This window comes from Macaca fascicularis, chromosome 5 (assembly GCF_037993035.2).
Source record: "Macaca fascicularis isolate 582-1 chromosome 5, T2T-MFA8v1.1".
NCBI lineage: Eukaryota > Metazoa > Chordata > Mammalia > Primates > Cercopithecidae > Macaca > Macaca fascicularis.
In genome coordinates this window covers 37,357,360-37,381,190 of record NC_088379.1, presented here as the reverse complement: position 1 = coordinate 37,381,190, position 23,831 = coordinate 37,357,360, and the positions used below count along the sequence as shown (strand labels likewise).

General features: G+C 44.6%; 1 protein-coding gene across 27 annotated transcripts in view; it reads right to left on the bottom strand.

Moving 5' to 3' along the window:
* Positions 1–23,831, bottom strand: part of TBC1D1 (TBC1 domain family member 1) — a 253,237-nt gene that overhangs the window by 67,602 nt on the left and 161,804 nt on the right. For 12 of the 27 annotated variants that reach the window (XR_012434776.1, XM_074039530.1, XM_005554659.5 and 9 more), the window contains one exon: positions 20,486–20,625. Coding sequence is in view for 23 of the 27 variants with exons in the window: in XM_074039530.1 (XP_073895631.1) it covers positions 20,486–20,625 (140 nt within the window). In the remaining 4 variants the exon portion in view is untranslated. Of the gene's footprint in view, positions 1–20,485; positions 20,626–21,599; positions 21,720–22,589; positions 22,880–23,831 lie in introns of those variants that run through there. The other 15 variants (XR_012434775.1, XM_045392240.3, XM_074039523.1 and 12 more) reach the window with 3 other exon arrangements.

Genomic DNA, 23,831 nt, shown 5'->3' with positions numbered 1-23,831 from the left:
TCCTTCCTTTAGATCCCTATTAGGAATGGACCGGCTGCCTTCTCCTTACTGACAAGCTCCTCTGGAGTGAGTGCTTCCATCACTGACTGCCCCAACAGTCCTAACTACAAGGTGGGCTATCATTACGCCGGCATTACACCGAAGAAACCAAGGCACAAGTGGGACATGCAGCTGCTTTTGCTCAAAAATGGAAGGGCCACAATTTAAGTTCAGGCCAGTCTGATTTAATAATCCATACTCAACAGCAGATAATCAAATAAATCAATTAAAAAATAGGCAAAGGATTTGAGACTTGAAAAGACATTTCCCCAAATATGAAACATAAATGGCCAACCAGGACATGAAATGATGCCCAACCACATTAACCAGGAAGGAAATCAAAACCACAATGAGATATTACCTCACACTCATTAGGATGGCCATTATTTTATAATAAAAACTTCATATATTTACCACTCCAAAGGAGGAATACTTTTCTAAATATCCAGGCCCAACACAGAAAATCAAGTGTAATCCAGATGATTGATCCAGAAAATCTGCAATCCAGAAGATTACAAGTGTGGGTGAGGGCGTAGAGGAACTGGAGTCCTTGGGCACTGTTGGAGGGAATGTGAAATGGCATGGCAGCTGCGGAAAACAGTATGAGGGTTACTCACAGAACTACACTATGATCGATCCAACAATCCCACTTTTGGGTATACATCTGAAAGAACTGAAAGCAGGATCTTGAAGAGACATTTGCACACCCATGTTCATAGCTGCATTACTCACAATAGCCAAGAGGTGGAAGCAACCCAAATGTCAACAGATGAATGAAGAAAATGTGAAATATACATACAACAGAATATAACTCAAAAAAAAAAAGAGGGAAATCCTGTCATATGCTACAGTGTGAATGAACCTTGAGGACATTATGCTAAGCGAAATAAACCAGAAATAAGAAGACAAATACCATACGACTCTACTTATATGAGTTATCTACAGTAGTGAAACTCAGAGAAACAGAAAGTACAATGGTGGCTGCCAGGGGCTGGGAGGGGGGGAAATAGGAGTTGTTTATTGGGCATAGAGTTTCAGTTTAACAAGATGAAAAATTCTGCAGATCCATTGCACAACAACGTGAATATACTTAACACTACTGATCTTTATACTTAAATATGGTTAAGATGGCAGTATTACGTTTATGTCTTTGTTACCACAATAATACAAAATTTAAAAATTTTAAAAAATCAATACTCTTTAACTGTGACACTGCACTGAGTCTCCAGCCAATCAGGCCTTTCTGAAATTTACATGACCCTTTTTCCTCTCAAATGGCTAAAGGCCATTCACAGAAATATACATTATGATGGGAGTTATTAACCAGCACTGAGTTTTACTTTATTTCGCCTCATGACATACCAAGAAAACAAAAGGCCACAGGCCAAAATGAGGCAACAGAAAAAAACTCACGGGCTCCACATTTAAAACTCCGGCCACTCAGAAAATGTGGGCGGGCAGGAAAGAGTCATGATGTAAATGAAGCTCTGAGATTCCAAGGATATCCTCCCAAAGGTTATACCAATTCAAAACATGAAATCAGAACATTCCCAAGCCTTGTCTCTCTGCCATAAAGATGTGTGTGTGTGTCTCCCTCGGTCTACATAGTTTTCTGAGGGCTTGCACTCGTGCCTAATTTAGGCCCAGGCTCTCATTCATTATGCAATACTGCCTCTGATGAAACAAGACAGTTTACTGCTAGCCCCATCTCACAAAGGAAGGAACAGGGGTGGGTAGCAGGCCCAAAGTTCCAGGGGAGGGATACTGCAGTGGCACCAGCAGCCCAGACCCGCCCAACTCCAGGGCTCCTAACCAGGCTGCTCTGCAGTCAGCCAACACTAGATGCTGACCCTAGACACTATTCCTAAATACAGTGTAAATCATGACTCCTGAGGGTATCATGGTCTTTGAGCCTCAGTCTTCTCATCTGTAAAATGGAGCATTGGATTAAGAATCCCTTTTCTTTTTTGAGGTAGAGTCTCGCTCTGTCGCCCAGGCTGGAGTGCAGTGGTGCCATCTTGGCTCACTGCAAGCTCCACCTCCTGGGTTCATGCCATTCTCCTGCCTTAGCCTCCTGAGTAGCTGGGACTACAGGCGCCCGCCACCACGCCCAGCTAATTTTTTGTATTTTTAGTACAGACGGGGTTTCACCGTGTTAGCCAGGATGGTCTCAATCTCTTAACCTCGTGATCCGCCCGCCTCGGCCTCCCAAAGTGCTGGGATTACAGGCGTGAGCCACTGCGCCCGGCCAAGAATCCCTTTTCTAACATAAAAGGCTCCAAATAATCTATCAATAATATCAAGTAGAATTTATTGAGCTCCACAGACTCAGGGTATTATGAGAGATTTAAGCAAACAAAAGAACCTTTTCACCCTGCCATCTGAGAGCCTACAGTCTCAGACAGAAATGACAGAGACACATGTGCCGAGGACTACAGAGATAGAGCCACACCACTTCAGGAAGAGTAAAGCAGCAACGGCATGAGGCAGAAACACTTCTGCCCTACAGTGGGTAAGATAATGACAGATCACAACCAAAGCAGCTGTGGCAGTGGGCTGGAGTTTACACAAATATGGGCTGACCTAAGGCTAATTATCTATTACAACTTCAAAAAACAGATTTTAATTGTATAGGACAAGTAATGGGAGAATATAACTTTGATGTCTTTTAAAGCATTAAATATCGAAAAAAAGATATAAAAATGATAGTATTTTAAATTTTTTATTAAATCCATTCCCAAACTATTCCTGAAACTATAAATATAACAAACTGAAACTTTACTTCTGCTAGATCTAGAGAAATGTAGACTCTCAACAAGCATTAGGCAACACAGTGCTTTGGGACACTTGGGAACTCTTTCCCAGGGTGGGTGGGGAGCGGGCAGGAAGTGACCATGGATGGCAAGGCTTCAGAGGCACCTACAGCTTCAGCTCCCACAGTAAGAGCAGGGACAGGAGGGCCAAGAACAAAAGAAACCCTTCAGACAATGACCACTGGATCTCTACCTTTGGCAGCCTGATTTCCGCAAATCAAGGGTTCTATGTTCTCAGCTCAAATCACTGGTCATGCCAAGTTGAGTAATTCCATGAAAGAAAAGGGGAAAAACTCCCAAACAATCATTTGTGGTTCCAGCCCACAAGAGAAAAGCAATTTTAAAACTGAGTCCATTTCCAATAAATCTGAATACTGGTTAGCATCATGATTCACAATGGAAGTATGTCTCCATCTTAAACTTTTATGGGAAGGTGAGGTTTTCTAGAAAGACTGAATGTATTTCAAATGTTTCTCCCTTAATTAAAAATTAGGTTTCTTCTACCAAAAAAGTCACTACATTACAAAATTGAAAGAAAAGGCAAAAATATCACCTATCACCACATCTTCTTGCCACTTCTGTAGAATATCAATGCCTTCTTTGTATTTTTTCTCCATGTGTATGTTATTTCTTTACATAACATAATCTCAGTAGATACAATAATTTTTATAGAGAAAATGCCCATTTTTGGTAAATATTCCAAAATCATATACCCCTTTATACAACAGAAATCAAGCACCATCTATGACCCAAACCCTGTACCAGGCCACTGTCCTCACCAAGCTTAAACTAGGTTTTAGATATGAATCCCAAGTGTTTTCCATGGCTTGGCAAGATGTGGGCAATGCAGGAGCGTGTGAGGCCTCCCCATGGCTGGATCATGCTGAAGGTCCACGTAGGCACCTGGCAACAGCTCTTCAATCTCTCCTCTTACAGGGACACCTGGACTATCTTTGGTTGTGTAGCCAGCCACATGACAACTATTCTGCTGTAAGAATCCCAAATTCTTATTACAGGGTAAATATATTAATCAAACATTGATCCTGGCAGAGGGATCTTTGACAGAAAGTTAGCCAGCTATCTAAGCACTTGGGTAATAAGAAATTCATGCTACTTACTCATGCACAATTTCACCTAATTTTAGATAACCATTAACTGTTACAAAGCTAAGGACTCCCATTACTTTCACTGTCCTGGTTCTGCCTTCAGCTGACAAGCAATATAATTACCAAGAACACACCAACTTATGGTGGCCAGAAGCTATGCCCTCCCCTCCCAGCTCTGACCCTGCCCCACAGCTCCCACAGCCCAGATGATGGCCTAGGGCAGGGGTGGCCAATCTTTTGGCTTCCCTGAGCCACAGCAGAAGAACTGTCTTGGGCCATACATAAAATACACTAACAATAGCCGATGAGCTGTAAAAAAAAAAAAAAAAAAAACCCAAAATGAAAAAAAAATATCATAATGTTTTAAGAAAGTTTACAAATGTATGTTGGGTTGCATTCAAAGCCATCCTGGGCTGGATGCCATCCGCAGGCCGCAGGTTGGACAAGCTTGGCCCAGAGGTTCCCTGATACCACAGTGCTTCCACAATTCTCCCACCTCTCCCTGGGTAAGTGACCCAGAGCTGGGCCAATCACTTCTCCCTCTCGAAACCTGGAAGAAAACACAGATTGGCAGCCAGGTACTTGGGTACCCCTGAGGCTAGGGGGTCATACAGATCTGGGGTCTGGCATGACTGCATATAGTGACAAGCAAGCTGGGTCAGCTGGTGAGCAGAATAAAGAGACCGAGAGGAAAAAAAACCACATGGCCCCAGAGAGACCCAGAGAGACGGCCTTGGTTCCTGACAACTTCCTAGTTCCCAGCCTTTACCCTTATCTTGCTGTTTAAAAGCCTCCTTTTGATTAAGCTAGTTTGAGTCATTTTTTGTTTCTTGCAAACTAAGCAATCATTGGCTGAGACACGCTCACACGCATCTGCTTCCTGAGCGTTCCCAGAGCACCGCCTACAGGTAGGGGGCTAAGAAGCTGAAACCCGATTAAACAGGTGAGAAGGGAACACAATCAGGGAAAACAAACAGGTTGGTGATACTCAATTAGGTATGGCTTAATGGAAAGGGAAGGGAGTGAGATGAACAATCAAGATTCCAGTCCATTCTACCACTGACTGTATGACCTTGAGTGGACCCCTTTCCACTAAAGCCCCTGTTTCTTCTTTTGCAAAACAAGGAATCTGGACACATGCCAGTCCCCACTTGCTTTCAGGATTCCTTGAAAGCACTGGACTTAATAGCTTTTACATATCCAGTAACATTAGTTTTAGGAGCAGTGTGGATTGCAGAAAATCTTGACTGCCTGAAGTTTACTTCTTCAGTCAGGAGACAGTATAACACAAGCACCACCCTAACACTAATGGTGCCACATTTGTGGTTCTGAGTGACGGAGCTGGGGGGATTGGAGATCTCAGAGTTCGCCACCTTGAGCAGCATGTCCAAGAGAACTTTCTGGGATGAGGGAATGTTCTAGAGCTCTGCTCTCAATATGGTAGCCACTCTCACAATATTGTTGAACGTTCTTGAGCTCTGCTTACAATATGGTAGCCACAGGTGGCTCTTGAAATGAGGCTAATGTGAGGGGCTACATTTTTATTATGTTTAAATATAACTAGTTTGTATTTAAGTTTAAACAGTGATATGTGGCTGTTGGTTACCATACAGGACAGCACAGATGCAGAGGTAGAGATAAATAACCCCAAGACATAGCGAGAAGCTCTCCATCAGGGGCCTACACAAAGCTGTAAAACATCAGACACAGAGAGGCTAACTATGCCTGAGGGGTAAGGAGAAGAAATGGTAACATCCAAGTGGCCTGAGAGGATGAGGAAAAGTCTGTCACTGTTAATGCACTGTGGGTTTGGCGTGGAGGGGAGAAAACGAGCAGGAGGAGTGTCCTGGGCAAAAGGAAATGATCTATGCAAAGTCATGGCTGCCTGAAGAAATAAAAGCTACCAGGGAATGCTAGAACATTCCATACAGGCAGAATCACTATCCTCCCTGCCTCTGGTGGCTGCACATGACCAGCCAGGTAACTCGGTTTCAGATAATGAGACACAAATGGAAGTTCACTAGGGACTCCTGGGACAGTTTTGCTCTCTGGATATAGTAGGGTCACCCTTTCCCCCTTGATGCTTCCTGCTTTGTTCTGCTTGGAACTGGAGGGGAAGCCAAAGGCAGAGGATTCCAAGAGGAGGAAGAAGAAGAACAGAAGCAGCCACGCTCGAGGGTGTCACCACGGCACCCAGGGGCCAGCTCTGCTCTATCATCATCCGGACTTCTCATCAGGTGAGAACAATCCCTCACTGGTACATCAGTGTATGGGCAGGCAGACACAATCTCTAAATGATGTGAATTTTGGTACCTGGAGGTGAAAGCCTGGAAAATGTAAAAACGGCAGGACAGAGAAACCTGAGCAATGGGAGGTGAGGAGGGCCATACCTGCCACCCACAAGTGAATGGCAACTCAGTGACTTTTCGTAGTCCAAGAACATCTGGTCTAACTGTATGCAGCCTGCTGTACACTGGGACATGCACCATGCACGGCTGAGCCTTCAGTGTTAGGGGAAAAGGAAGAGAAGTATCAGAACGTGGTCCATATTGGCTTCTCTGAGGGAGAATGATGAACTGAAACTTCTCTGGCAAGCAGTGCCAGGAAGAAACACCACTTTGTCAGGAAAGGTATCCCCGCTGATGGTCTCCAGTCTACAACCTGCCATCTGAATCCTTGCCAGGCTGAAGAAACCAACAGCTTCTGATTTGTCTCCCACCCCTCCCATACTGCCTTGTCTGCAAGAGAAAAGGCTGAAGGAGGAGGAAAGCCTTCCCCTGGCAACTGTCTGAGGAACACGCTGCTGCAAAATAAAATCCTAAAAACCACACCAGCTGTGTACACCCGTAACTTCTCATCACCAGAACTGCTCTTCACCAAACATTCTCCAGCAAAAGCACCTGAACAGGAAGCAAACCATAATAACTTCAACTTTCCGTGAAAAACCTCTCATTCTCTCAAGTATAAAATTCATAGTTTGGTACTAGAAATCACTTTCAGAATTATAAAAGACCATAATTACCACGCTCCTACTTTGGTAAATAACGTTTAAAATCTTGGCCAGGAGCGGTGGCTCACACCTGTAATCCCAGCACTTTGGGAGGCCGAGGTGGGCAGATTACAAAGTCAAGAGATAGGGACCATCCTGGTTAACATTGTGAAAACCCATCTCTACTAAAAATACAAAAATTAGCTAGGCATGATGGTGTGTACCTGTAATCTCAGCTACTCGCGAGGCTGAGGCAGGAGAATCGCTTGAACCCAGGAGGTGAAGGTTGCAGTGAGCAGAAATTGCGCCACTGCACTCCATCCTGACAACAGAGCGAGGCTCCATCAGAAAAAAAAAAAAAAAAAAAAAATCTTGTTAGTACTCATGCTGCAAATATTTTCATTTACATAGAAGTGATAAAACAAATTCACTTGGAAAAAGTTCATTCAGAAGCAGTTTAAAGCATCCTTTGGCTTTATCTCAGGATCTCGCAAAGTCCAGAGCTCCCTGAATATGCCATCACTCTAACCCCAGAGCCCCCAGCTCCCCTCCAGGGAGGCATGCATAGCTTTGCCACCTCCAGGAGATGTCCACTCTTTCACTCAAATACACGGAGGCCTGGCGCAGTGGCACAACCTGTAATCCCTTGGGAGGCTGAAGCAAGAGGATTGCTTTAGTCCAGGAGTTCAAGACCAGCCTGGGCAACATGGTGAGAACTCGTCTCTACAAAAACTGTAAAAATTTAGCAGGGCGCAGTGATGCGCACCTGTGGTCCCAGACCCTTAGGAGGCTGAGGCAGGGGATTGCTTGAGCCCGAGAGGTCGAGGCTGCAGTGAGCTATGATTGTGCTACTTACTGTACTCCAACCTGGGTGACAGAACAAGACCCTGTTACAAACAAACAAACACATAAATATAAATAACAAAAACCACTCAACTAAGAAATCTAATTCTGCTAAAAAAAAAAAAAAGTTGCTAATAATGCCCCAAATGTATGCTTTATTAACAAGAGTTAACATTTAATTCTAGAGTATTTCCAACATAAGATACATTCCTTCACGCTAACCCAGCCCATCACTGTACAAGCACTAATTTAAGCGAGCAAATCCATCAAAACTCTTGATAATTTATTCGTAAAACTGTCAACGGTTCATTACTGCGATTAAGAGACTAGATTTAGAGCTAAATAGATTGATATGAATCCTGGCTATGTGAACCAAGAGCTGCATGAGACATAACCATGTCATTCAATCTTTCTGTCCTCATCTCTTAAAAGATGGGCAGTAAGGCCAGACATGGTGACTCACATCTATAATCCCAGCACTTTGGGAGGCCGAACCGGGCATATCACCTGAGGTCAGGAGTTTGAGACCAGCCTGTCCAATATTGCGAAACCCTGTCTCTACTAAGAAAGATACAAAAAATTAGCCAGGTGTGCTGGCAGGCACCTGTAATCCCAGCTACTAAGGAGGCTGAAGCATGAGAATCACTTTAACCTGGGAGGTTGAGGTTGCAGTGAGCCAGGATCGTGCCACTGCACTCCAGCCTGGGGGATAGAGCGAGTCTCTGTCTCAAAAAAAAAAAAGTGGTAATACCTATGGGAATCATCTACTTGTGTAAAAGTGAAAACACAAAATGCTTAATACATGATAAAGATCATTACAATGACTATTATTAATATGTGATTTGCTTCATTGCAAAGAAAATAAGCTTTGTTGGCTGTTTCATCCTCTGCCATAGAACACATTTCTAATTTTCAATGTGTTATTTTCCTATTTCCCCTAACAATCACTCAGGACATTTTTGGAACTTTTATCAGAATAGGAGGTCCCCATGATTATCAGCTGCTGCGGCTTGAGGGCTCTACCCAAGAGAATTCATCTCCAGAATACAACATTTGGGGGCGTGACCCAACAACTGGTATTTCTACAAGTCCTCCAGGGAATTCTGGGGCATAGTTTGCAAACGGCTGGCAGAAATGTAGCTATGGGCCAGGTGCAGTGGCTCACACCTATAATCCCTACACTTGGGGAGGCCAACGCGGGCGGATCACTTCAGACCAGGAGTTCAAGACCAGCCTGGTCAACATGGCAAAACTCCCATCTCTATTAAAAAATAAAAATTAAAAAAAAAACTAGCCAGGTGTGGTGGTGGATGCCTATAATCCCAGCTACTAAGGAAGCTGAGGCAGGAGAATCGCTTGAACTCAGGAGGCAGAGGTTGCAGTGAGCAGAGATGGTGCCCCTGCACTCAAGCCTGGGTGACAGAGCAAGACTCCATCTCAAAGAAAAAAGAAAAACAAAGAAGTGCAGGCTGGGCACGGTGGCTCATGTCTGTATTCCCAGCACTTTGGGAGGCCGAGGAGGATGAATCGTGAGGTCAGGAGATCAAGACCATCCTGGTCAACATGGTGAAACCCTGTCTCTACTAAAAACACAAAAAAATTAGCCTAGTGTGACAGTGCATGCCTGTAGTCCCAGCTACTTGGGAGGCTAAGGCAGAAGAATTGCTTGAACCTGGGGGGTGGAGGTTGCAGTGAGCCGAAATTTGCGCCACTGCACTCCAGCCTGGGCGGCAGAGCGAGACTCCGTCTCAAAAAAAAAAAAAGGAAATGTAGCTCTGTGTGAATGCCACCAACCTGTGGCCCTCTGGCTGCCTCCCAGCTGCACGGTCCCGGATGGAGGCACCCTGGAGACTTGGCTTCCCCCAGCCTTCCCACATACCCGAGAGGGCAGCGCCAGAACCCAGGGCATCCTCCCTTTCAGCCTGGGCAGAAGAAAGGCAAACACAGCAGTCTGCAGGAAAGCCTGGGGCCAGCAGGACCAGACCCTTCCCACCCCTGCTGGTTTAACCATCCCAGTGGGTAGAATCACAGGTGAGGTTCCCCTGGAGGAGGAGGTTCCACACTAGCTCACACGTAAAGGCCCTCCTTAACATTCAACCACACAAAAACACATACATCAACGTTCACAGCGGTATTATTCATAACAGCCAAAAGGTGAAAACAATCTAAATGCCTCTCAACTGGTAAATGGATAAACCATATGTGATGTCTCCATACAATGGAATATTAATGTCATTTTAAAAGAATGAATTACTGGTATGTATTATGACATAATGAATTTTGAAAACATTATGTCTAATCAAAGATGCCAGACACAAAAGACCACATGTTACATGACTTCACTTAGATGAATGTGTTCAGAATAGGCAAATCTATAGAGACAGAAAGTAGATCAGGGGCTGTCTATGGTTAGAGGTGGACGGCAGTAGATTGGCAAGTGACAACTACAGGTTTTTATCTAGGGGGACAAAAAAATGTTTCAAAATTAGATTGCGGTGGGTCGGGCTCACACCTTTAATCCCAACACTTTGGGAGGCTGAGGCAGGTGGATCACTTGAGGCCAGGAGCTGGAGACCAGTCTGGTCAACTTGGTGAAACCCTGTCTCTAGTAAACATATAAAAATTAGCCAGGTGTGGTGGGGCATGCCTGTAATGCCAGCTACTCGGGTCGCTGAGGCATGAGAATCACTCGAACCCAGGAGGCGGAGGTTGCAACAAGCCAAGATCGCACCACTGCACTCTAGTCTGGGTGACACAGAAAGACTCCATCTCAAAAAAAAAAAAAAAAAATTGATTGTGGTATGGTCGTACAACTCTGTGGATATACCAAAAAACAACCTCACAACATTGAATTGTACATTTTAAATGAATGACCTGTATAGGATGTGAATTATATCTCAATAAAGCTGTTTTTTTAAACAAAACAAACCTATCCTTCTAAAAAACGCCCTCGTCAGAGCTGATCCAACCCTTCCTTCCCTTGTGGGGCTGTCTGTTTACTGAAGCAGGCAGTAGGATATACAGAGGACCAGGGACCAGGATGAGGTAAACAGGCACCCAGGGTATAATCCTTAGGAGACACTCACTCTCAAGGTCCTGGAAGTTCAGGATCCACACCTGCCAGGCCCTGAAAGGGAGTGCCTCCTTACATTTTGTACCCTGGACACCTGCTGGCCTCACTCTAGTCCCAGCCCTGATTTTGAGGCTGCTCATGTTCAGGGATGTCCACAAATTCTATCCCCTTGGAAATATTTTCAAACTACTTGTCATTCACTTGCTTTAAACTCTTCAATGGCACCCTGGTACAGATTAAAGTTCAAAGGGTAATAGATCAAGATCACCCCCTTTGGACATTCTCCTGCAGGCACACAGGCACACACTCCAGAGTTAGGGCAGCCCTAAGGAGGAATTTGCTGTCAGGTACTGCAGCATCGTCATGGGTCAGCTGGGATCCGAACAGGAGGGCAAGGATTCAAATCCAGGCCATCTGACTCTAGCATCTCAGCATCCAAGCCCTCAGCCCTCTGCCCCTCAGCCCTCCTACCAAGTAGCAGTGGCTCAGGTGCTATCTTGTGTCACCAATAACCTTAGCTCCAGCCCCCACACAGTGTTATGGACTGGTTGTTTAAATGCCAGCGATTCACCAGGAAGAGCTCAGTCAATGTTAACTCAAAATTGTTAACAGGCACAAAAATAGCAAGTCTAGGTAAAATCTTGCCATTCACTGTGACTTCCTTGACTTTTGAAATGACAAGCCAAGAAGCACAATGGGGTGTGGGGGTGGCACGGGGAGCGGGGGGAGATGGGGAGGTGATCAAGTATCTTTAACCATAGAAATCCATGAACAATCAGATTCTTGGCTTGCAATATTTTATCTTGAACCTGGTCTTTGTTCACCACAGAAAAGCGAAGTTATACAGAAAGTAAATTAAGAGCAATCTTAAAAATCCACGTCTCTGCCAACTGAAGACAATTTTTTTCTTCCTTGTTTTGCCCATGCCCTAAAACCCTGTAGAAAAAGAAAAGCTCTCCATTCGAATAAGTTGCAAATGACCAAAGAATATAAATATTGTAACAAGATCAAAAACAAAAACACGAGGAAAAAAAAAAAAAAAAGCAAGCACACTTTTCCGGGATTGGAAAGAAACAAGGGCAATCAAGATATGGGGAGCAACACTGCCACCACGTGGTGACGGTTTCTCAAGTCACTCTCCCAGGTCTGAATTGAGGTCAACCCTCTCAACGTGGCAGCAATCAGAATCCTGAGGAGTCTAAAAAGAAAGAATTCAGGCCCAGGCCCCATCCCCACACTCACTGACAGTGAGGGAGACAGCCAGGAGGGCATGTCTGGCCTGTGTTTTAAAGAATCTCCCCAGGTGTTTTTGGTGCACAGATGTCACTATGCTTGTATTTTCCAGCAAAGTTTCACCTGCAGTTATTCCTCTTATATCATCCACTAAAATTTCCCTCTGGTGTGTAAATTATTGAAAACTATATATGACACATATAAATCATCATGTTTCAAATGAGTTCCTAAGTTTTTCACAATATATAAACTGGTCATCATAAAGATTCAGATTATAAACTTCAGTTTAGGCATTACTGTTTATTACTGCTTACATCTCAATTGATAGCTAATATCTAATCCACTAAACTTAATGTTATTATAAATTAGGCATATTGACACAGCTACACCCACAAGACAAAGAAACCTTTGAACTTAAGTCTCACTGGACTCTTTTCTTATACAATGGGTTTCAAATCAATAAATCATTCTTATCTATACTAGGTTTTTGGGTTTTTTTTTTTTACAAGATATGTAAAGTCTGAAAGCTTCTATTGTTGGTGAAATGCACAATGTAATCTGAAATGCTTAAAGGAAAAGTATAAGACTAAATTTAATTTTGTTCCCTGGCACCTAGAGGTAAATAAAATGATTCTTCCCCATTTCAAAGTTGGGAGTTGCCTTAAAAATTGTTTCTTAATAACAAAGGATTATCTTTTGCATAATACACTCAGAGAGAAAATTATGGAGATTATGTACTACCAGATACCTAATCAGACATTGATTTTCAGCATTTTTGTTTTTTTGGTAGGCTTGACAATTAGGTTAGAGCCCACGGCTGAGAAAACAAACACCCACACTGTGTCTCCCGTGCTCCATAAGAGATAAGGCCTCGCTTCTCGGAAAACGAAAGGGCAGGAAAGACGCAAAGTGCCACACATTTGGGTTCACCTGGCACACGGTCAAATGTTTCTTTAAACCTTACCATGTTTTTAATCACTGCCTGTTCCCCATCACACTCTTTGCTTCTTCAGATGGCACAAGTCTTCTCAAAAAAATATCCCTGATGACTCAGACTTATTTGAGACTTGAGATACTTGAGAGACTCCTGGAGCCCATCGCTAGAGACCCAGGGCAGCCTCACAGAAAGGCCTAACCTAGGACACATCAAAAATCTGGACTGGATTTCCCATGGTTGTTTATCCTAAGCCCTGCCTCCTCACAGTGGACCCAAAACATCAGCCTCGCTGGGGAGCTTGTGAGAACTTCAGAACCCACCCTGACCTACTGCAACAGAGTCTGTCTTTTAACAGGATTTCCAGAGGACTCCAAGCACATGGTGTTTGTAAAACACTGCTCTAAACCATGATCTAAAGAAAGCCTCTTAATCAACAGCTGTGTTCAGCTCTTCATCTGATGGATCAGAGTGCCTCTATCTGCCTTACCTTCAGTACAGGCCAACGATGGGGATTCACAGTGAGGTTCTGAAAATGAGAGAATGCTGTCACACAGACATAAGTATCCTCAGAGGAGCAAATACGTCTCTCTCATGAACAGACACTTCTCAAAAGAAGACATTCATACAGCTTGGCCGTGCGCAGTGGCTCACGCCTGTAATCCCAGCACTTTGGGAGGCCGAGGCGGGCAGATCACGAAGTCAGGAGATCGAGAGCATCCTGGCTAACACAGGTGAAACCCTGTCTCTACTAAAAACATAAAAAAATTAGCCGGGTGTGGTGGCGGGCACCTGTAGTCCCAGCTACTCGGGAAGCTGAGGCAGGAAAATGGTGTAAGCCCGGGAGGAGAAGCTTGCAGTGAGCCAAGGTCGTGCCACTGCACTCCAGCCTGGGTGACAGAGCTAGACTTTGTCTCAAAAAAAAAAAAGAAAAGAAAAAAAAGAAGAAGACATTCACACAGCCAACAAACATGAAAAAAAATTCAACATCACTGATCATTACAGAAATGCAAATCAAAACCACAATGAGATACCATGTCACACCAGTCAGAACGGCAATTATTAAAAAGTCAAGAAACAGATGCTGGTGAGGTTGCGGAGAAATAAGAATGCTTTTACACTGTTGTTGGGAATGTAAATTAGTTCAAACATTGTGGATGATGGTGTAGCAATTCCCCCAAAGATCTAGAACTAGAAATACCATTTGACCCAGCAACTCCATTCCTGGGTATATACCCAAAGGAATATAAATCATTCTGTTACAAAGATACATACATGCGTATGTTCATTGCAGCACTATTCACAACAGCAAAGACATGGAATCAACCCAAATGCCCATCAATGATAGACTGGATAAAGAAAAAGTGGTACATACACAACATGGAATACTATGCAGCCATAAAAATGAATGAGATCATGTCCTTTGCAGGGACATGGATGGAGCTGAAAGCCGTTATCCTCAGCAAACTAATGCAGGAACAGAAAACCAAACACTGCATGTTTCGCTCATAGGTGGGAGCTGAACCAAGAGAACACGAGGACACAGGAAAGGGAACAACAAACACTGGAGCCTGTTTGGGGGCGGCGGGGAGCAGGGAGAGCATTAGGAAAAATAACTAATGCATACTGGACTTAATACCTGGGTGATGGGTTGACAGGTGTAGCAAACCACCATGGCACATATTTACCTATGTAACAAACCTGCACATCCTGCACATGTACCCTGGAACTAAAAATAAAAATAAAAAATTCAAATAAAAAAAAAGTATGTCTGCCCTTAGGTACGCTCTACAAATGCTATCTTAAACACACCCAACCTGCAGCAGCTTTGCTAACGCCACCCTCTGCCTAGTGTATAGTTACCAAGAGTGAATGGTCCTTCCACATACTCAACGTCATACAAGGCGTTCACCCTAAAAACCCATAGCACCAAGAAGAGAGAATGCACTTTCTGTAGTTTCTGGGGCAGCCAGAAGTGACCACCACAAACCTAAAGCATCACTGAAGCCATTTGCTTTACATTTAAACATGTAGCTTTCAGGATTCTATTTCAAGATCTATTTTTATCACAAAAACATTTGCCTTGCCAAGTCTTCAAGTAAAAATCACTGATTTCCTATTTATCATCCAGTTTCCCTTCAATGTAGTACCTGCTGCACACCTGACCTACTTACTATCGGAGAAGTAGGGACCCTCTGAGGTTCAGAATTAAAACCAGCCCTCTTAGACTTTGCTAACTTAAAGCTGTAATTCTTACAAGAGACCAACTGGTCACTGTTGAATTTAAAAAGAAAAAAAAATAGTCTGGGATTTGGGAATATTTGCCCTGGAGCTACCAGACATATGCAAGTAAATTTCTAAATATAAATTAACTTCCTATCTACCTCAGATAGGTTTCCAAAATAAAAAATTCAGATGCTTGCAACTTAATTATTTCATGGGGATTTTGTCTATAGAAAACAGTCACATATCCCTGAGTAAACAAGAGGCAGACTAATTTTGTTTGAGACAAGTTTGTCCATTATACTATTAGAGATGAGACTATCCACGTCTATCCACTGTGCCTGACTTTGTATTTTCTTCTCTCTTTACACTATATTTAGTTGGAGACACACTCCTTATTCACTTAACACCCATCTCTCCAGGTTTTTTGTTTTAGCCCACCTATTTAAAAATAATAATCTCCAAATTACTGAAAATTTCTATTTTTCCTTTGCTAGTAACATTATCACTATTGCAAACACCATGGTTTTTATATTACCGTTGGTTCGTTTTACTAGTATCTTCCAAGTGGGATGACCTGGATGGAACCATATAAATATCCCTGCCTCACTTTTTCACCTGGAAGAAAGGTTGTAAGACTTCCTGTCCAATTGAAGTTTGCACTGCCAGAATATAAATGTAAAACAGGCAGTCATTTTGAGCACCTGAAATAGGTATTAAAAGGTACTGTTAAGATCTATTTCTCACAAGCACACTTGTGTGTCTCCCATGCCAAAGTCAGAGTGGGAATGCAGTGAGTCCAGCGGCTGCAGGCTCAGCTGCCCATGGCTCAGCCACCCAGGCAAAGCAGGAACAGCGTCTTGTGCACGCTCAGCTGGAGACAGTTTGCACAAAGCAGGGACCTCTGGGGAAACAAACCTCAGAGCTCTAAACTGTTTTTGGATGTGATGTCTCTCAGCTGGAGGGAACATATGGAGACCTGCTGGCGTGGGTCAAAGTGGTCACAGACCACAGTGGAGGGCTCTGGCATTGTACACCTTAAGGATGGGGAACAGACAGTGGCAGAGGACAAAGATGCCTGATTTGTCCTCTCAGACAGAAATCAGTTGCCATCCACACTCCAGTGCCAATGCTAACTATTAGGGAGGCGGTCAGGGTGGAAGGGGGCGGGGGAGATTGACTGAAGTCAAGTCCATACATTAAAATGCCCAGAAACATGTTTTCCATTCAGTGTTGGTGCCTGCCCAACAGGCAGACATGTGGCTACACTGAGAGTCCACACCCAACACAGATGCCTACAGGGAGCTTCCTGTAGGAAGAGGGAAGCACAGGCAGGACCACCTCCAGAAGGTCCCGCAGGGTCCTACATCTCTGGCTGCAGCCCAATGCTGTGTGCGGTTCAGAGCACGAGCTTTGGAGCTCAGACCCATGAGCTCAGGTCCTGCCTCTGGCTCCCACTAACTCCCTGGTTTGGGGAAGGTGATTTAAGCCACTCCCAGCCTCCACTCACCCACCTGTAAAATGGGTTTCATAAAAATGTTGACGTTCATAAAGTTGACTAATTAAAGGAAGTAATTCGTGTAAAGCACTTAGCAGAGTATAAAAAGAGCATAATATGTGGCTATTACTATACTAATTCTTCCTTAATAATCCTTTTATTCTCTCGTTTTCCCTTTGCATACACAGAACACTTAAACAATGCTATCCAGAAATTCAGCCAGCACCTCTTGGTTCCGAGAAGAGATAAGAAATAATATGTGCCTATAGAGACGGAGGAGGCATGAGAAGCGAGCTGAGAAATCACAAATCACTAAGTTTGCAAGAATCTGAGCCACTGACTTGCCTGCCTTTAGCAGTCATCAAGCCTGCAGGAGCTGCCGGAGATGGGTGACGAAGATGAACCTGTGAACATGTGTTAGGGGGAGAGAGGTGCTATGGGAGAGTCACGATACAAGGGAAGGGGAGGAAGGGAACTACGGGGATACTGAGGAAGAGCATTCTAGGCAGAGGGAACGGCCTGTGCAAGGGCTCAGGTCGGGCACGAGGGTGAGTTCAAGGATGGCATGGCACAAGCCAGAGGGCCTGGTGGGAGCCTGCATCAGAGGAAAGGTGGACATGGATGGTGATCTCTGCCTAGCACTGACAGGGGTCTCCAGGACATCTTCTTGCAGGAGATCGGGTGGTGGGGCACAGGACGGTGAGGAGCTGAATTGTTTGGGGTCTGATGAATCAGGGGTGATTACGGCCTAGGAACAGGAGGAGCAGCACCTATGCCAGGCTCTGTCCTGTTTGGTACTTTTAGCCATTACTTAAAGGCACAAAGGCCATGTTTATCCACTTGACAGGCAAATGTATATAACTTACTGGTCACCAGAATCAAGACTCAAAAGAATCACGAAAGGACTGCTCAAAACTGATTAATACTTTATAGGTACTGACTATTTGAGGAAAAAAAGCTTCTCAAGTATAGACATTACTCCCCCCGGCACCAAGAGATAGCGTCTCACTCTGTCACCCAGGCTGGAGTGCAGGGGTGTGATCACAGCTCACTGTAACTGCAAACTCCTGGGCTCAAGTAATCCTCCTGCCTCAGTCTCCCGAGTAGCTAGGACTACAGCTTCACAACACCATGCTCAGCTAGTTTTTATTTTTTGTAGAGACAGGATCTCACTATGTCGCCAAGGGTGGCCTCAAAGTCCTGGCCTCCAGGGATCCTCCTGCCTTGGCCTCCCAAAGCACTGAGCTTACAGGCATGGGCCACCGTGCCAAGCCAGGAATCAATCCAAATTTAAATAATCGTTCATATCCCAAAGGACAAGATACAATAAGAGCCGAGAAAGTGAGTTAATCACTTAAAGCCGAAACAGATTAAGGTCAGTCTGCATTAACAGAGCAGTGGCAGGTCAATGGAAGGAGCAACACACTGCCAGAGCCAGAGGCCAGGTGAACACCAAGTTCAACTCAGGACTCCACGAGGGGCAGAGGTCTTCGGAGGACAGGACTTGGACCAGGGGTTCCCCAACAGTGACGAGGGCAATTCCCCTGGAGAAGAGAGCTAAAGGAGCAGCAGCTTCCATGGTCCTCCATCATCTGAAGGGCAGGAAACAGACGCAAACACATTCTGTGTGGCTTCACAGATCAGAGAAGAAGTCAGGAATGAGAGGACAGGGAGGCAGGATGCAGCTCAGTCTACGAATGCTCGTTTAGAAACTTGTAACTGTTCTGCGATGGAGAAAGCAGTCATGCGTGGCCCCTAACACATTCTGGCCACTGCACAAAGCATTTCCAAGCAGAAATTTCCAAGTGACCACGCCCTGTGAGGTATGGCCACTGCAGCACGGAGGCACTCTTTATTAAACACTGAAACTCGGGTTCCGGCACCCCTGTTCTACAGCTTCAGACATGAATCAGTTTCATTCCTCCTCCAGGGCCTCCCTCTGGTGGCTCTGGTTCCCACTGTCCCACTCCACACCCTCTAACAGGGTGCTACAGGACCTGAGAAGAAGAGCCCTTCTCTGCAGCAAGCAGGCCTCTCCACGGGGCAGGGGAAGCGAGAAGCAGCCATCCGGCTCAGGCTGGCAGCAAGAGAAATCAAACCCTGGCCAGGCTCAGCAAGTCCACCGAGGGGCCACCCACGGCAGGAATACTTTACAGGTACAAACCACTTGAGGGGAAAAAAAAAGGTGCTGGTGAGTGGCAGCTCCATGGTGCCTCCACATGGAAGGGCTGAGGCAAGAGAGGCAACGGGCCGGGCTCACCAGAGGGACCTCCACAGCATGGGAGGTGACATTACCCTGGAAATGTTCGCATCCCTGATTTTCTTTCCAGTACTATGCATTTTGAATGCTTTAAAAAAATGTACACTTTGGGAGGCCGAGGCGGGTGGATCAGAGGTCAGAAGATCGAGACCGTCCTGGCTAGCACGGTGAAACCCCATCTCTACTAAAAATACAAATTCGCCGGGCGAGGTGGCGGGCGCCTGTAGTCCCAGCTACTCGGGAGGCTGAGGCAGGAGAATGGCGTGAACCGGGAGGCGGAGCTTGCAGTGAGCCGAGATCCCGCCACTGCACTCCAGCCTGGGCGACACAGCAAGATTCCATCCAAAAAAAAAAAAAAAAAGTATCAGTAATGATAGCATGCTGCCTTGTCTCAATCAGTGTGGCAACAGACATAATTAATCCCAGGTTATAGGTGGTAACTTTAGACAGCCTGTTCTGGTTCACAGCTCCTAAGGGGAAAAGCTGGGATTTGAATGCAGACTCCGAAGCCCACGCTTTGGTTACAGGGTAGCTAGTCAGACACGAGGAGAACAGCAGAGGCCCCCTCCCAGATACACACCAGCAATGTCAGGGGACCATCAGGTGATGGTCAAGCATTTGTTAACTGTTTCTCTAAAGTGAGAACTGGTCACAGCCGGCACCAGGGAGGGGCGGGCTCCCAGTAGATACAAAACACCTGAAACTGGTGAGTAGCAGCTTCCCAGTAAGATCTCGGGAGCTGGGCGAGTGGGCTCAAGCATGCGCATTAAGAGGCAAAATGGCGGAGTTTAACTGGTGCATAGCGCTCCTCTAGGAATGCTAGACTGGACAGGGAAGAAAGCCTCAAGTAAGCACGCCTACAACTCCAGTAAACACCCTGCGCATGCTCCCCTGCAACCCCCGAGTGCTAGCAGGCCACTGCACATGGGGACAGCCCACCTCAAGGGAGGAATCAGGGGAGAAGGAACGCAAGACCCCGGCAGTATGCCAACATATAAAACCCCAGGTCAAAAGACCAAATCACACACTTGATCTCTCAAGCTGCCCACCTGACCATCTTCCAAGTGTACTTGACGTCCTTTCATTCCTGCTCTGATATTTTTAGTAAACTTTCACTCCTGCTCTAAAACCTGCCTCAGTCTCTCCTTTTGCCTTATGTCCTAGGAGGCCAGAAGTGAGGTTCCTGCAGACCTGTCCGGATTCACCACTGGTAACGTTGTGACCACTCTCAACATCAGAGCTCTGCGCCCGTTTATGGAGAGGTTACCCTAAATGAGCTCTAAATTCCTTCCCTAAGAAGTGTAGGGTAACCTCTAAACTCCCTCCCTAGTTACCTTTGTGACTGCCTCAGACCTGCCAATACTGAAGAGGACAGCGCCCTGCTTTCTTACCAATATGATGGGGCTCCCAGGGTCCTCTGTCAGCTGGATGTTTGCTGCTCTTTTTGAAGTTTCATTTCAGGTAGGGGCCTTACCTTCGTATCTGCTGGAAGCATCGCACGCCTTCTGGGGGGTGGCTACTCGGAGGAATATCTGCTGCCTCCAGGAGTGCCTCCGGGTCTTCACAGGGGTCCCACCAGAATCACCAAGATGGTTTGCTTTGGATTCAAAGTCCCTAAAATTATAAGATGATTGATTTATGACTAGTGGGGAGGAATTCACGAGATTTTGCTAGCTTAACAGTTTTTTTAAACAAAGCACTAAATTATCAACTATCTTTGTATAAACAATCACAGAAGTTATATCAAGCTCACGGTGGGTCATCATTCCTAAAGAACGGCTTTCTTACAGAATTCTTTTCATAAAAAGAGAACGATTACATGCCCTTAAATGATTTCGATTGTAACAGAGACTAAGAAACATGTTCCACAGATCATAGCTTCCAACTGGGCCTCTCTTGGTGCCACTTTGAAAAAGAGAAACTGCCTAAAGGGGGAAAAGCAGGGGCAATGCCAAGGGGCCCCATTCTGCTCTCCTCTGTACATGGGAATATCTGCTCAGCACAGGCCCATGTCTCCAAGGATTCCCACAAAAAATGAAACAAGTTGCAATTTAATTACACAGAACCAGCAAGGCAATAACTATGCAGTCAATTGATGATGATGTTTTAATGTGTATATTTTTTAAACTACAAAATATAGTTATCAATATATAAACACAATCTAATCATATTTTTTTCCTATTCACAGGACAACCTGAGAAGACCCTTCTAATTTATACCTAAGTTGTGTACCTGTAACTAAGCAATCCCCTCAACTTACAGATTAGACGTCCTGAACAGATCAGACATCCTGATTTGAAACAGCCATATGCTCACTACCCAGAAACACTGGTCTCAGAGACTTGACGAAGATTTTCCTTAAGATAACACTTAAATAAACTAATCCTCAATCTCAAAACTGAAGAACAGGTTGGTTGCACATTTTTTAAAATGACATTCAGTAAGAAAAAAGTATAAGAAAGAAGATACAACAGATTTAGCTGAAATGATTTTTTAAATGACAAAACAGTAGTTAAAACACCTTGTATATCTAATGATATTCAACACTTAATAACACCCAGGGTTGATATATCTAAATTAAGCCCTACCTTTTGGTGTTCATAAAGTCAGAGGTGTTATTTTCATCTACAGGAGCCAGAAATTTTAGAAAATTTGGCACAGAGGAAGAAGAATGAAGTTTTTTCCGCAGGGCATTACGGTAGGAGATGCTAAGAGTTTGGTTGAAAAAAGAGTTTAGGATAAAGAAACATAAAAACAAAGTATAAAATATAAGCTTCAAAATAAACATTTTTGTTCTAATGCTAAGAAAAGTAAACTAGATAAGAAAGTAAAAGTAGTTCACGAATGAGATTTAACTTTCATTTTCACCAACAAAATTTGATTTTAAATGAATGGGATAATTTTTTAAAAACGAAAACCAATCCATTTTCCAAATGACTCTTCCTTTCAAACTGGGAAAAATAATTCTCCTAAATCAATCAGGAAGTTTCTGATATAGCACAAATGGCAGTGTACATGATCAAACACAGATGTTAATCTGTGTGTGTGTGCATGTGTGTGTATACACATGCATGTTAAGTGTCCACTAGGGCAAGGAAATGTGAAAATAAGCATATAAAAAACAATTTGCAGCAGGGTACAGTGGCTCACACCTGTAATCCCAGCACTTTTGGGAGACTGAGGCAGGCGGATCACTTGAGGTCAGGAGGTCAAGACCAACCTGGTCCACATGGTGAAACCCCATCTCTACAAAAAAAAAATGAAAATACTAGCTGGGCATGGTGGCGTGTGCCTGTAGTCCCAGCTCCTCGGGAGGCTGAGGCAGAAGAACTGCTTGAACCCACGAGGCAGAAGCCGCAGTGAGCCGAGATCACGCCACTGCACTCCAGCCTGGGGAACAGAGTGAGACCCTGTCTCAAAAACAAAAACAAAACCAAACACAAACCAATTTGCCATTAACATCTGTTTTCATAATTTTAAGAAAAGTAATCAACAGTAAAATTAACTTGGTTCAAATGACAGCTGAAAATAACACCAAATATAAACAAAGACACACAGACAGACACACACACACACACATACACACAAACACACACACAGTGGCTCTGCTTCCTGCATGGACATTCCCCCCATTCAGCACGTCCTCATCAGTGTGAACTCCCCAGGAAAACAGACAACACCAAACTTGCCACGTGAGTGAGCTCACCTCTTTGGCACTGCATTCCCACTTTGTTCTCCACTGGAATTATGTTTTAAGTACTTAAAAAAGTTTGGCGAGGAGGCGGAGGGGTTAAGACGAGGTGGAGGAGCAGGAGCTGAAGACTGACCTGGGCGGTGCTTAGACTCACCCACAGGTGAAGGATCCACACTAAACAGCAATCAGAGAAAGCACGGGGGGGTTAGCAGGAGAGGGGGCGCCAACAGGGACACGGAGCAAACAGATGGAAGGAGCACAACTGCTTTTGTCTCGTTGTTCCAGTAACACTGTCAGAGTGGAGCACTTCTTCCACTCCTCTTCCTCATCTCTGCTCGCTCTCTGGCAAAGGTAGTTTTCACTAAAAAACGGAGTATATCGATGGCCATTCTTGACCATCTCCCACGTGTTTATGCTCCCAGCAATACTTTTTTTTTTTTTTTTAAATAGGTCTCACTCTGTCACCCAGGCTGGAGTGCAGTAGCACGATCATAGCTGACTGTAACCTTGAACTCTTGGCCTCAAGCAACCTCCCACCTCAGCCTCCCAAAGGTCTGGGATTACAGGAGTGAGCCACTTCGCCCAGGAACAATAGTATTTCTTTCTCTATTTCCTTTTTCAGGAACTGGCAGGAAAAAAAAAATTCAATTAAAGTATAAACAAAAGCAAAAAAAAAATCTGAACTTTAAAAAAATATATTTCCCTTTAAAATGAACAATATCCTGTCCTGAATTTCAATGTCTTATTTCCTGCAGATAAATCAGAAAAGAGTTCACAAGAGGGAAAGAAAGCAGAATGGGCCATGCTAGCGAGGCAGACAGACAGGCATCTCCCCATCCCTCTCATTACGGATGTGTAACATCATCTATTATGAAGCCACATTCTTCACGGAGAAAGGAAAAGTACTGATACTGAGTCCTACCAACTCTGGCTTTTGAGAAACAGCAGACTTCACAAGAGAACTAGGACTCTCCAGACAGGAATGTTTCCATGATCACTGAAAACGCCAACAACAGAGGAGTAGGCAGGCAGTGGTGAGGCAGAACAGAAGTAGTGTGTGGACAGGGTGTTAAACACAAGAAACTTACAGGGCTACAACCCAATGATGCGTGTCTCTAAAAGCGTG